General features: G+C 40.8%; 1 protein-coding gene across 1 annotated transcript in view; it reads left to right on the plus strand.

The window, feature by feature from the left end:
- Positions 1–13,911, plus strand: part of ZNF365 (zinc finger protein 365) — a 32,439-nt gene extending 18,528 nt beyond the window's left edge. The window contains exons 3-5 of the mRNA XM_007517379.3: positions 2,346–2,526; positions 11,294–11,331; positions 12,249–13,911. Coding sequence (XP_007517441.1) covers positions 2,346–2,526; positions 11,294–11,331; positions 12,249–12,510 — 481 coding nt within the window. The 3' untranslated portion in view covers positions 12,511–13,911. The remainder of the gene's footprint in view (positions 1–2,345; positions 2,527–11,293; positions 11,332–12,248) is intronic.
- Positions 13,912–14,807: the final 896 nt, after the last annotated feature.

Below are 14,807 nucleotides of genomic sequence, written 5' to 3' on the forward strand. Positions count from 1 at the left end.
GGAAAGGGAGTGGAGAAAACAAGGCACTCTGGGAAGGTAGACAGCTTCCGTAGCAATGGTTGCTATAGTTTTTTAGCTCGTGGGAATGGGCGATACCCTGAGGGGGAAATGTGGTGGTGGAGGAGTCATTTTTAAAACAAGGCAGAAGATTGATATGTAAATAATAATACTCGCATGGAAATATGGTGGTTTGTGGGTCCTACCTAACTCAACCACATCTGTACAATACCCCAACACATGGTTCTGGAACACTATATTCACTGTACAGCCTGTCAGGTCATAAGATAGACATTCTCTCTCTCTCTCTCTGTCTGTCTAGTGAGAAGCAGAGAGAGAATGGGTGAAAACATAGAAACTTCCTTCAATGTAGTGGAGATGGGTCTAGAACCAGGGTGGTGAATATGGCAAAGCAGCATACTATCTGAGTGAGCTATTTTGTTGTCCCAGGCTAGATTTTAAGACACATAAAAGAAATACTGCATTAGGGAGTTGGGCAGTATCACAGCGGGTTAAGCGCAGGTGGTGCAAAAACTCAAGGACCGACTTAAGAAATACTGCATTACAACAGGTATCAAAATTATGGAATGCATGACTACCAGTATTCACCACCCTGGTTCTAGACCCATCTCCACTACATTGAAGGAAGTTTCTATGTTTTCACCCATTCTCTCTCTGCTTCTCACTAGACAGACAGAACAAAGGAGAAAAGGAGGTGGAAGGATCTTTATGAACTTGTCTTCAGTGAGATAAATTGGAGGAAGAAAATTGTGATACTCTTCTGTGCTGGTATTACTGATGACCTGGTATTTGGACTGAGAAAAAACAAACAAACCTCTCTCTCTCTCTCTCAAAAAACAAACCTCTCTCTCTCTCTCTTTCTGTATGTGTGTGTGCGCATGTGTATACACAAAGATGTTTGTGAGAATGACCACACAAATTTCAGTGGTGATTGTCTCAGGGTAGTGGAGTTTTAGGTGACATGTTCTTCTTCATATTTTTATCATGCTTTACTGTTATGTAAAGCACATATTGAGTAACGTCAGATAAGTATTATTTTTCTTTTCTGACATTAGAAATAGAAGATTCAGAATAGTCATAATGTTAGTGTTTTCTGGGTATGAGAGTCATAATGACTTATGTAGGTGAAGGACTATTGCTTGAGCTATTTAGCTCATCTTTTAGGGAAGGTCAGCCTGCATACTGCTTCTCTATATCAGCTGAAAAAGCTTTCCTGGTGGATCTTGGATTGGCCTCAGGAGGAATTTCTTAGACCCTTTCATCCTTAATACAAAGTTACAATATTGAACAAGGTGACTCACTGTATCCACTTTGTTGCTTTTGGTTCCAGATTTTTATTTCATGCTGTTTTTTTTTCTTTTCCTCTCTGATAGCCAGACTTTAAAAAATATAAACCAGAACTTTTTTTGCAAAATCATCCAAGGATTGGATTTCTCGTTTCATTTAAAATAAAATCTGGAGGCCTCAGCGATGTGAAGTCCTGCCCAGCCTCCCCTTCTTACTGTCTTTCCCTCCTGCTCTGGCGACACAGACCTTGCTACCCCTCAGACCTGTTCCCGTGCCAGGCCCCTTGCCACCAAGTCCTGGTCCCCCTTCTCAGCGTCTGCATTCCTTGCCTCTTGGTAGTGTGCTCAAATGGCACCCCATGCAATAAGTCATCCCTGACTTTAATGTTGGGGGGGGGGGCAGGGGGCAGAGACAGAAATTGAGAGGGGAAGTGGAAATAGAATGAGAGAGACAGAGAGAGCAGCACAGCTTCACTGCTTGTGAAGCTACCCCTCCAGGGTCTTGAACCCTGATCTTTGCTCATGATAACACGTGTGCACTACTCTGTGCACTGCCACTTGCACCCCATTTTTTCCCCTCTTTCTGTTCCTTCTTTCTCGCTCTCTTATTGCCAACAAGGTTGGCCGGGGATTGGTACAGGCACTTTGAATCCACAGTTCCTGGCAGCCCTCCTCCCTTCCTTCCTTCCTTTTTTCCTTCCTTCCTTCCTTCCTTCCTTCCTTCCTTGCTTTCTTACTTTCTTGATTTGCTTTTCCTTTTTCATTTTTCTGTTGCCTTGTACTCTCTTTTCTCCTTAGTGCTTATCCATACCCAGTACATCTTTCTGTCTATCTATCTATCTATCTATCTATCTATCTATCTATCTATCTATCTGCATGTGTATTTTTTTTTTTTTGTAGTCACTATATTTTTCTATTAAGATGTAGTTTTGTTTCTTTTGTCACTACTATGGACATACAATACTCATTATCACTTCAGAATAGGCAGCAACAAGTACATGCTAAATGAATGAATTCCTGTCTCACATTCTTGCCTTGCAGAGAAGTTGTGACTTTCAACCATTTCTTGGAAGCAGCTGCTGAGAAGGAGGTTCAAGGAAAAGCACGGCTCCAGGACTTCATTGAGAATCTCTTGCAGCGGGTAGAATTGGCAGAAAAGCAGTTAGAGTATTACCAGAGCCAGCAGACCTCAGGCCTCTGCAGAGACACCAGAGAGCAAGCGGTAAGTTATGTAGTTCTAGCATGGTGACCCTGGTTCAAGGAAAGTGGATGGAAGAAGGGATTCACTAACTTCTCAGAAGACTAACAAATGACACTTTTATCTTCCACTTTCTAAGATAATATGTGAAAAATAAGAAATGTGGTAGCCTGACAGTTAATAGGGTTGCTACTGATTAATTAAAAAAAAATAGCTTGAGCATTCTGGAAGCCAGTGATTAAATGATAAAAGATGGGATGAGGTAGGTCTAAAAAGGAAGAGAGGAGGAGGAGAGACAAAATACCAACAAAGAAAAATAAGGGAGAAAGAGGAAAGCAAAAACATCTGAGTGTCACTTACTATAGCCCTCAACTCAGTTTGAGAGCAGTGTAGTAATACAGTCTCCAGCCCTCTCCTGTCAGAGGCAGAAGTATACTGGATGGGAGTAAGTTTGTCAGCTCCTTGACACGTTCATTATTTGGGAAGGTGAGTATCAATAGTTTCCCACATAGAAACGGGGAGATAGAGAGAGAGAGACCTGCTCCACCACTTAAACCTGGGTCATTGTGCACTCAGCCAGGTGCACCACTGCCCAGCCCTCCACATAGACTTTTCTGAAGAGAGAATTATGGTTCCCCTTCCGGATTCCTCTGCTTCCTTTTTAGGAAACCAGTAGAGACCAGTCATGACAAGCCGGCTAGGGAGATATTTTAACCCCCCCCTTTTTTTTTGGCTACCTTTCTCCATCTTGATCTCTCTCAGGTGAAGACTGAGAAAGGAATTCTGACTTTTAGATTATTCCCGCTGTGCTCCTGACTGGGGAATACAGTTCACCTGCTTATAATTTTTCTTCCCCCCCCCCCGTTTTTTGTTGCTCTTGCTGTTTATAATTATTGTTGTTGTTATTGCTGTTGTTGTTGTTGGATAGGACAGAGAGAAATCAAGAGAAATTGAGAGAGGAGGGGAAGACAGACAAGGGAAGAGAAAGACACCTGCAGATCTGCTTCACTGCCCGTGAAGTGACCTCCCTGAAGGTAGGGAGCCTGGGGCTTGAACCGGGATCCTTACATGGATCCTTATGCTTTGGGCCATGTGTACTTAACTGCCCAGCCCCCTAATTTTTCTATAAAATGAAGCAGTAAGATTCTATGTAATCTAAGGTCTTTTGGCTTCTAAAATTCTCAGGTTATCTCCTGATTTTGGTGGTTAGAAATTCTACAATTAAAATACAGCTTTAGCATTTTAAGTATTTAGGCTTACAAACTACCCAGAGCTAAGAAATATGTAAAATTCTATAATAAGTCACAGGATCTTTTTTGTTTGTTTTTAGATAAAGAGAGAAATTGAGAGGGAGAGAGAGAGAGAGAGAGAGAGACCTACATTACTGCTTCACTATATATGACACTTCCTCCCTGCATGTGAGGAGCAGGGACTTGAACTTGGGTCCTTGAGCATGGTAATATGTGTCCTCTATCTGGTGTGCCACTGCCTGGTCCCCTAAAGAGCATCTTAAAGAGAGAATACAATAAAAGACAAATAAGAAGAATGGCAAACCATTAATTCTTTTACATTGCTATTTCTGGGCTCATTTTGTTCTACTTTTTTACTTTTTCATCCTGAAACCTGAACAATTAAACAAAGATCTAGCTAGTCTTTATTCCTCATTGTTCTGTGTCCTGCGATCGAAAATTATACAGTGTCTTAGTGCTTCTCGTCAAATTTATATAGCAGATTATATGTGGATGTGTATCTGTATGTGCATGCTAGTATGATAAGATTCCATCGTCATAGGGGAGAGCCGAGTAATTCAAATACAACAATATACAACCTACATAGTAAAGACTTTAGAAGAGAGCTCTCTGTGTGAGTCGAACTCGGCCAGGTGGTTGTGAGCTGAGCTCTTTGACTCTTTGAGAGAAGATTCCTCTCCCAGAAGAGACTAAGAGTGAGGTACTCCGTTCCTCAGACAGATGGGCAAATGGAGCTTCTCCTGTCTTCACGTCCAGTTCTCTCAACTCTGCTCTGATTGAGAAGAGCCACACTATAAGCAAGACTATAGACATTAAGAGCATTTCTTCTTTTTATTTAGTTTGTTTCCTCCTCCCTCCCCTCAAAAAAAAAAAAAAGGATTAGAAAGGAGGCCCAACAATAAATGGGGAGGGACAAGGAGATGGTTCACTCAGCAGGTGACATGTTTTATTTGTGTCTTCATACTGTAGAAGTGTGACTAATGCATAATAGAATATGATCTTTAGAACCTATGAAACTGATAATGTAATATGTAAATACTGATATATATTACATAATGCTGGGCTTAGCCTGAGGGTGTTTCTTCCCGGGCATGTGCTGTCTGGGTTGGAAAGAATTCGACTGGAGCCAACCTAGGCTGCTGCTTACTCAGTGACGTGGTAGAGGAACCAGGAACTCTTGTGGCTGAGCAGGAACGCAATGCCTTGCTGGCTTTATTCATCTGCATTTATATCTTCCGAGGCGGAAGTGGTAGGTCTGAAAAGGATATAAGTAGGCAAGTGGGTGGAGAGACGGAAAGCTTCCATCTAACCAGTGGGGATTGAACCAATGCCCTGCAGGTAAGGTGGGTCTTCAGCTGTTGTGAAGGTTCTCTAACCAGTGGGGATTAAACCAATACCCTGCAGGCAGAGCAGGTCTCAGACAAAACAGTGATTATGTAAATAGACCACAGCGTTAAGCAATGCAGGGGGCCTGGTGTAATAACCAACAACATAATATTTAAATAATAAATAAGATGTTATAAATCATATTAATGCATTCACCTAAGAGCCTAGGAGCCACTTCATTACAATGAAAATGTTCCCTCTGGGTCCTAAATTATTTGTGACTAGATACACAGAAAAAAACTTGCATTTTTTTTTTTCTAGCAATAAAGACAATTGTTTAGCAATAAAGACTGAATTGTATCTTTAGTAACTCATTGGCTCAGCTTAATAAAGTTGGGGCACACTACAAAGGCCAGGCTCTGGACCCTCAATATGTGCCCCTCCCTCCCAGAGGTCCTTGGCCCACAATGCTCTTGGCTGGACCAGAGCTTCCTGTTTCCACTGCTCCCTCCCTATCCCTCCTCAGCCTCTCAGTGTCTCCCCCTCCGGACCAGTGAGCTGTACTGTCCTCGCCAGGCCAACCTCCACAGAGGCTGCACTAAAATCCCTAGCCAGCCTCTTCTCCCTTCTTTCACCCACCTAACTTCACCAACCTAACACAGCTCCTCTCCTCTTTCACCTTCTTTCTGCTTTCAGAAAAAAAAAAAAAAAAGAAACTTCTAGACTGAAATTCCCAAACTACTTCTTTCTAAGGTATTTTCTTGCTTTCACATTCTTGGATGACCTAGAAACTTCCCCTTTTCTGAAATATTATTGTAGCATCTGTATCTTTCCCTTAATGCCCTTGTGCATTTCGAACTTTTTTTTTCCAACCTGGCTGATTCCTAAAAATGTAATGTGCTGACTCAGATGTTTTGTCATTATGTTCTGAAAAATGCTGTCTAGTTAGACACAAAGTGACCTAATATCCCATCTGCCAAAAATCACAGAATTGCTCAAATGGAAGGTCATGAAACAGCTTGGGTAATCTTATTATAAGCATTGTATTTACTTCCCGCAGGTTGCTAAATTAGGACTAACAGTAATTCATTTAACACATGTTTTTATTTTTGGGGGAGGGATCACCTGCTGACTGCTGCAGTTCTTGCTCTCAATGAAGAGCGGTGGGCACAATAAACAAACAAACAAACAAATCAACAATAGTGAGAGGTACTATAAAGAATTAAAAATTATATGCTTAAGATGTCTACTTCAGCCTTAGTGGTCAGGAAGAGAGTGCCTGAAGAGGCATCTATGGAGGGGCTGGGCAGTGGCACACCTGGTTAAGCGAACATAGTACCAATTGCAAGGACCTGTGCAAGGATCATGAGTGGTGAAGCAGGGCTACAGGTGTCTACCTTTCTCTCTCCTTCTCTATCTCCCTCTCCTCTATCAATTTCTCTCTGTTCTCTCCAAAGGAAAAAGAGTAAAAAGTGGCCGCCAGGAGTGGTGGATTCATAGTGCTGGCACTTAGCCCCAGTGCCTTTTGGAAGAAGAAAAAAAAAAAAAAAAAGAGGCATTCTGTGTATCGTGACCATTGTGACCTGAGTAAAAAAAAGGAGACAGTTTTGTGACAATTTGGAAGTGGAACTTTCTAGGCAATAGGAATTGCAAATGACTTAAGGGAATAAGCTTGAATCTTCTTTCCTTTCCCTTCCTTTTCCTTTCTTTCTTTCTTTCTTTCTTTCTTTCTTTCTTTCTTTCTTTCTTTCTTCCTCTCTTCCTTTCTTTCTGAAAGCATTGTTCAGCTCAGCTGACCTTGGAGCCTCAGGCATGAGAGTCTGTTTGCATAACCATTACACTATCTCCCCCACTCACTTAGGACACTTGAATGTAGGAGACAAGGCAGGAAGTTGGGAAGGGTTCAGATCATGTTGTACCTTCTGGGGCATTTATGGAGTTTGGGGCTGGCTCCAGGACACACAGAGAAGCAATTGGAAGGTTTTAAGCAGGAGATGATCTACATTTTGGTAGAATCACTTAGACTCCACTAGAAGTATTAACTGGAAAGTTATAAGAATAAAAATGAGTTTGACAGCTGTTACGGTATGACAGGGAAGAGGACATATTAACTTGGGTCAACTTGGATGGAGTGGAGATACGGAGAATGGTGGATAGTGAGTATGTTCTAGGAGTAGAAATGGCAAGATCATTTGGCTTTGCTGAAGGATTAGTTTTAATGGGACTAAGAATTAAGTTAGGAGTCTGGAAGGGGACTGACTCAGTGGTAGAAAAATGTACCTTCCATGCGTGATGCCCTGGCTTCAATCGCCTGTGTAACATGAGAGCATCACGGTTATCACCAAGGGACAAAAAAATGGGCGTTACTTCAGGAGTGGTTGAGTGGAACTTTGATGACTCTCCTTCCCACTCTTTCTGGAAAAAAAAAATTATATGGGATAATCATTTGTCTGGGGAGGTGGTTCAGTGGTATCCTTCACTGGGTTCATTTCATAGCACTGCATGAAAAAACAAACAAACATCATCATCATCATCAACAACAAACCCCCTAAGGCTTTGGCCTGCACAATTGAATATATTTACACGAAAGAGAAGCTGCAGTAGGACTGGGTGTCTGTTTCACCCAAACAAGAGGCCTGTGATAGCCAGAGACACTAGGTTTGTGTTAGATTGGCTCTCAGTACAAGATTAGTCTTTCTAAACTGGAACCTTGATCAAGGATCCTGTTGATCTCCATCTGCGGACAGTTTTTCTCCCTAAACAAAGAGAAGGCTAAGTAGTTGAAATGAAGAGAAAATGGAAATAGATGCGCTTAAGTAGGAAGAATATTTGCATCTGTCTAAGGAGGTTGGGTCAGAAAGAACAGAGGCTTGTTGTGTTCTCAGATAAAAGAGCACATGAAATTCTATGGTGACAGTGATAAGAGATCCTGCCTCCATCCCAAGCCTTAGAATATGCAGCAATAATAGGAAGCTCCTCCTCCTCCTCTTCTTCTCTATTGGGGAATTAGTGATTCACAGTGACAATAAAATACAGTAGTTGATACATATGTAATATTTCTCCCTTCACTTCTTTGTGTACATGCGCGCGTGCGCGCACACACACACACACACACACACACACACACACACACACTTTTTCCTGTTCTCCCCTTTCTCAAATCCCACCCTCCTGCTCTCTCTGTCTTCCTTTCTCTCTTGTTCTCACTCTTTTTCTTTCTTTCCAAAGAGGCAGTGCAGAGTCTAGGTTTCCTTGGACTTGAAGTTCAGTCCTAATCACTGGTAAAGCTTTGAGGCTTTGAATCAGTTGGCTAGCTTATCTCTCTTTACCCCCATGTTTGTAAAATGGGAATGGCAATGCAGACTTCATAAGGCTATTTTGATAGTGAAGTGAGCACACCCTTCACCATGAGCAGGGACGGAGGTTCAAGACGCTCCCCGTCCACACCTGCGGTGTGAATGATGAAACAATGCTACAGGTGTCTGTCTTTCTCTTTCCCCTCCATTTCCCCCTCCTATTTCAGTTATTCTCTGTCTCTATCTGGTAAATGAAAATAAAAGAAAAAGATAGTTAATTGAGATTGTAATATGATGAGTATTTTCCTTAGGGTGTGACATGAAGACATTCACCATTTATAGTACTTGTAGATATGTATTTGTCTGAGGTGGTAGCTTATCATAACCTTATGAGTTTTCCTTTCTGCCAATCACAGTAAATTCTTCATATTTTCTTGGTCCCAGCAGGGTCCATCTGTGATATTCACAGATGCTATCATTGCAGTTCTTATATTTTGTAAGCTAGTGACGCTTTAGAACGTTCGATGCCATTGTAGACTTCCCCCACCCGGGAAGCAAGTATTTGCATATATTTATATCTATAGATAAACACATACATATAGACAATATTATACAAAATTCCAAAAGATACTATGTTCACATATGCAGCAGACTATCAGATTATATGACTGTATGCTTACACATATAATTACAGTAAAGTGAATAAAAAGGAAGAATTTAAAGGAAGAAATTATTATTATTATTATTATTATTATTATTTTGAACAATGGTGGGACAAAAGAAGTTGTGGACACTGGTGTTCAGTGGTTTCTGTAGTTGCCAGCATGAGGTCTGCCTGAGTGCCGTCGGCTTTGGACACTGGGCATTGCCATAACACTGCTGCCTTTTTTTTTCCTAGTATCATGCCAAACCCAGCCAGTTTGATGAGGCTCTGTGATAACTGGCTTTTAGTTGTGTTAAGTGGCAGAAAGCAAGAATTCTATCTGGTTTTTGTGAGCAGTTTGTTTAAATAGCTACTGATGTATCTCACAGAGTACAGTAGGGCACGTTCCTTGTACACATGAAACTCCTTGGGGTCCTATCCCTCACACCACATTTGATGGAGTGGTCCTCTTTGTGTCTCTCAAAAGAATGAATGAAAGAAAGAAAGAAAGAAAGAAAGAAAGAAAGAAAGAAAGGAGTTTTCTTTTTTAAATATTTTATTTATTATTGGATAAAGACAGAAATTGAGAAGGGAGGGGAACATAGAGAGGGAGAGAGACAGAGAGACACCTACAGCCCTGCTTCACCACTTGTGACACTTTGCGCCTGCAGGTGTTGCCCAGGGTCTTGAACCTGGGTGCTTGTGCACTATAATGTGTACGTTTAACCAGGTGCTCCACCACCTGGCCCCAATAAATAAATGTTTTCTAACCTCTTTCTGATTTGTTCTTGACTAAAGCTTCACATGTAGATAAAAATTGATATTTGACTTTTTGAATTATTTGAGTCTGGTACAGTCATGGACTGTGTGTGACCATAGGGGATACTGTCCCATCCCTGACACACACACACAGACATACACACACACACACACACACCCTGCTCCCACCAGTATTCTCACACACACACACACACACACACACACACACACACACACACACACACACACACACACACACCCTGCTCCCAGCAGTATTCACATACACACACCCTGCTCCCAACAGTATTCACACACACACACACACCCTGCTCCCAACAGTATTCACACACACACACACACACACACCCTGCCCCCAGCAGTATTCACATACACACACACACACACACACACACCCTGCCCCCAGCAGTATTCACACACACACACACACACCCTGCCCCCAGCAGTATACACACACACACACACACACACACACACACACCCTGCCCCCAGCAGTGTTCCTTTCTCCAGTTTTCTTCTATCCATTTGCCTTCTTATGCCACACCACTTGTTTTAGTGAAAACCACATGAGGGATGTGGAGAACTAACGTAATGGTTGGGAGTATTTTCTGGGTTTGCATATAAAATGGGCTGCTGACACGTGGCTCACAGAAGGACACTTTTCAGCTTGTTCTGCGAATGAAGTTCTGTTACAAAAATGCTTGTTGATTTCTTATTAGGAGTGAAGTAATGTTAGTGATAGATGACCACGGACTGCTGTGGAATTGTTTTTCATATGCTCTCATTTTAGAAATGCTACTTTTCAGGCCATAGACATTTTATGCCAATTCTCCTGTTAATTTAGACATTGCGGTCAGCCAGAGCTGCAGTAAATGAACTGTTACATAGTCCGAGTCAATGAACAATAGTGGCATTATCACTGTTTTTTAAAAAACTGTACCCAGGAGTTGGGTGGTAGCACAGCGGGTTAAGCACATGTGGCGCAAAGCAAAAGGCATAAGGATCCCGGTTTGAGCCCCCAGGCTCCCCACCTGCAGGGGAATTACTTCACAGGCAGTGAAGCAGGTCTGCAGGTGTCTCTCTTTCTCTCCTCCCCTCTGTCTTCTCCTTTCTGTCCTAACAATGATGACATCAACAATAATAATAACTACAGCAACAATAAAAAACAAGGTCAACAAAAAGGAGAAAATAAATATAAATAAATATTTTTTTAAAAAAAACCTGTTCCTTCACACGTTGTTGTATTAGGTTTGTTTGTTTTTGAATCTTTTTTTTTTTTTTTACATCGACTGATACGAGTTTCTTGGGTCACAGAGTCTCGCCAAGTAGAAGTGAGCAGAAGAGGTTCTTGCTCCCTTCTGTGATGGATAGTACCATGGGCGATACTGCCAGTAAAAGTCACTCATTTCTATAATGAGAATATTGCTTATTAAAAGTTTGTGCAAGAAACATGCTGAAAATCAAGTGATGTGATTTTTCTTATTTGTTTTTTCTTTTAGCTTACAGATATCTCCTGGAATAGGAGACCCAAATACTTGTATGTATCTCTTTCGCTACTTGGATCATTTGATGCTTGTGTAATGTTTCCCTGCTGCATCGTATGTGTTACCTGTAATATAAATGAATTGGAAAGTCTGAAGTGAAAATGTAGCTCCTTATAAAATTTGGTGTGGGGCCTGGGAAAATAGTATAATGGCTATGCAAAGAGCCTTTCACGTTTGAGGCACCAAAGGTCCCAGGTTCAATCCTCAGCACCACCACAATCCAGAACTGAGCAGTGTTCAAGTCAAAAACATAATTAATTAATTAATTGGGGTGTGACTTTCAGTCATGTTAGTAGCCTTACTGTCTGAAAGTATGGGAGCACAACAGGAGTACTTTGACATAATATGTAGTATAACGTGTTTCTTGTGGTAGTGTAGTCACAGCAGCTCTGCAGTCTATTAGGGTGTGGTGTATGTACCAAATGATATGTAATTATATGAGTATAGTTTTGTGCATATCATATTATGGTCACTTATATGCTTATTACGCAGACGCTGTGTTTTCACATATATTTTATTACATATTTCCATATGTAAATGTAAACTTCTTACTAGATACACTGCATATTAGTTTACAGATCATTGTGCATCACCCAGAGAGTCAGAAATGTAGATCCCAAGTTCATTTTCTCGGTGGGTTTACTCTATGTATTATCGTGGGTAGTCACTTTAATTTTCCAAACCCTGGTTTCATCCCTGGAAAAAGAAACTAGTACTATGTCCTTGGGTATTTAATAATGTAAGACTATTTCATGAAGGTCACAGAAACTTCGAGAAGAAAAATACTAGTGTGTATGATTTATTTCATTGGCAGCATTCCCACCACTATAATATGCAGGGTAGTTTTTATTCTTCGAAGGTTTTAAAGAAATCTTTCTGCTCACTCCTCTTTCCACCCAACCATCTATAGAAGCCGAGGGCACCCACACTCCGGGTGTAACCACCCTGACCTCAAGACCCATTTTCATCCAAAGGGACGGAGCTACCTGAAAAAAGCCAAGGATGACAGAGCCAGCATGCAGCCTGCAAAGTCCATTTATGAACAGGCTGAGTCTACAAGAGATCTCTGCAGACCACTGAAGAAAGGGGAACCTCTCGGGTTTAGCCGGAAGGGCAACATCAGGCCCAAAATGGCCAAAAAAAAGCCAACAGCCATTGTGCACATCATCTGAAAGAGTGTGGCCCGTCATCACTGGGTTTTGGGGAATGCTGTTCTAGAGACCAAGGGTATGTCCTTCTGGACACACCTCCTAGTAAGACTCATTGGGAAAGCAAAAGGCGTAACACATTTATTTTTGCTTTCACATAAGCATCTGGATTAACCAGAATTTAGCAAACATGAATCTCAGTGAGCCAGAGTTTTATTATAAGTCCATTTGGAACCTATAATAAAAGAGACAAATTACAGAAATAATTTTAATAATGAGAACAGTTTTACCCACACATTTTAGAAAAATGACCTCCAAATTCTAATTAACCCATTCTCCAGTAGTAGTAATTTAACCAGAGCTCTGTTTAGATTTGACTTACTGTGGTACCAGGATTGAACCTGGGACCTTGGAACCTCAGACATGAAAGTCTTTTGCATAATTCTAAGCTGTCTCCCTCTTCCTCCAGTAGTTTTTGACATCTGAGGTTCTATGCAATGCTCATTAATTCTCAGACCCAAAACCACCCAGGATGTGAGGTACAGGGAAGTAAAAATTATCTGTACCCACTTCTGGAGCTGGAATGTAAAGTTCTGTTAATAGTATTTAACTGCATTGTAATATTGATATATATATTTTTTACTTTCACCTCAATTAATTAAAAACCTTCTAATATAAAGTTCTTATTTCCCTGCGTATTCTGGTTAATGAAGATTTCACTGTTTCAGTTGCTTCAGGGATTGTCTAATCAGACTACAGTTCTTATTTCAACATAATGTTCTTTCTAGTTTGTTAATTTGATTGGATTAGTATGTTTTCCTGAATGCATGCCTCTTCTGATTTGGTACACTTCTGTTATTTTTTTGGCTGCATATTCTGCATCCTCAGCACATGCTTCCAGCCTCTGTCTTAAGAGTTGTTTCTATTGCTGTGGTTGGGGAGAGAAATAAAACCCTTGTCATCGGTACCCATCACCAGTTGGGGGTGAGTGGTTGGATGGTAGTGGAATGCATATTCTGTAACTGGTGAGCCATCCTGGAAAAAAGCAGGTGTCTGGCCTGCCCCGAGAATGCTTCTCTGCTAGTGGCAGCATCCTCTCTGTTTTCCAGAGGCGTGACTTTCTCCTGGCTGGCCTAACTTTTCTACCCTGTGCTGTTTCTATGCTCTTTTCTGACTCGAATACACATTCTTCTCTTTCAAGTACGTATCAGAAGTGCTCATTATCCGCTGCTGTTTAGACTAGTTTCTGACGTAAACAGTGCATGTGGGATCCAGAATTTGAGCCTACCTTTTTCTCCCTTCCCCAAATGACCTTTTGTTTCCACAAAGAACCATCTGTTAAGAATTTTCTTTTTTTAAACACTATTTTTATTTTTTAAAATATTTATTCCCTTTTTGTTGCTCTTGTTGTTTTATTGTAGTTGTTGTTATTGTCATTGTTGGATAGCACAGAGAGAAATGGAGAGAGGAAGGGAAGACAGAGAGGGAGAGAGAAAGATAGACACCTGCAGACCTGCTTCACTGTTTGTGAAGCGACCCCGCTGCAGGTGGGGAGCCAGGGGCTCGAACCAGGATCCTTATGCCGGTCCTTGAGCTTTGCGCCATGTGCACTTAACCCAACTCCCTGTGTTAAAAACATTCTGTTTTACACTTTTCTTCAAGAATGACTTTTCATGTTAATTTTTTACATCCAGCAGTATCATCAGATCTTCTGCAGTTTCCAAGTGCTGACATCCTTCCAGAAAAGGGAATAATTATGTCCACAGATATATAGCTATATACATACATATATATATATATAATGCATACAGAATCTATGTGTCAAGTATATGAATAATTTATTTTTAAATACTCACTAAAAAGGCGTGCGTTTGTGGTGGGTGATTTTTAAAACTATATGTTAGTTTATAAAATTAAATTCTCTCATTAAAAACCTATAACTTAATGAATATTAGTAGAATATAGTTGTTATTGCAGTAAGCATCAGATTAGCAGTGCATTAAAATAGGTAACAACTCGGTTAATTAAAATCTCAGTAAATTGAAAAGTGTTACATTATACAAACCTTTGAACATAGTGAAAATGTTGAGTTTTGAATCTTGACTTGAACTTGGCTCATGCAGTTGGCCCTTTTATGCGGTGTACAGACAACTATCAAATGGAACAGAGAACATTGCTGTGAATATCACTGTTTAGGATAACATTGTGACAGCTGTCCTGTTATGATTATTTATTTGAAGAGTGAACCTCCTCCAAAGTTGTTATTGGTGTTTATTATGATTGCACTTTAACCTTTTACACACTGAAAAAAAAAATCAACT

The sequence above is a fragment of the Erinaceus europaeus genome, chromosome 1 (assembly GCF_950295315.1).
Source record: "Erinaceus europaeus chromosome 1, mEriEur2.1, whole genome shotgun sequence".
Taxonomy (NCBI): Eukaryota; Metazoa; Chordata; class Mammalia; order Eulipotyphla; family Erinaceidae; genus Erinaceus; species Erinaceus europaeus.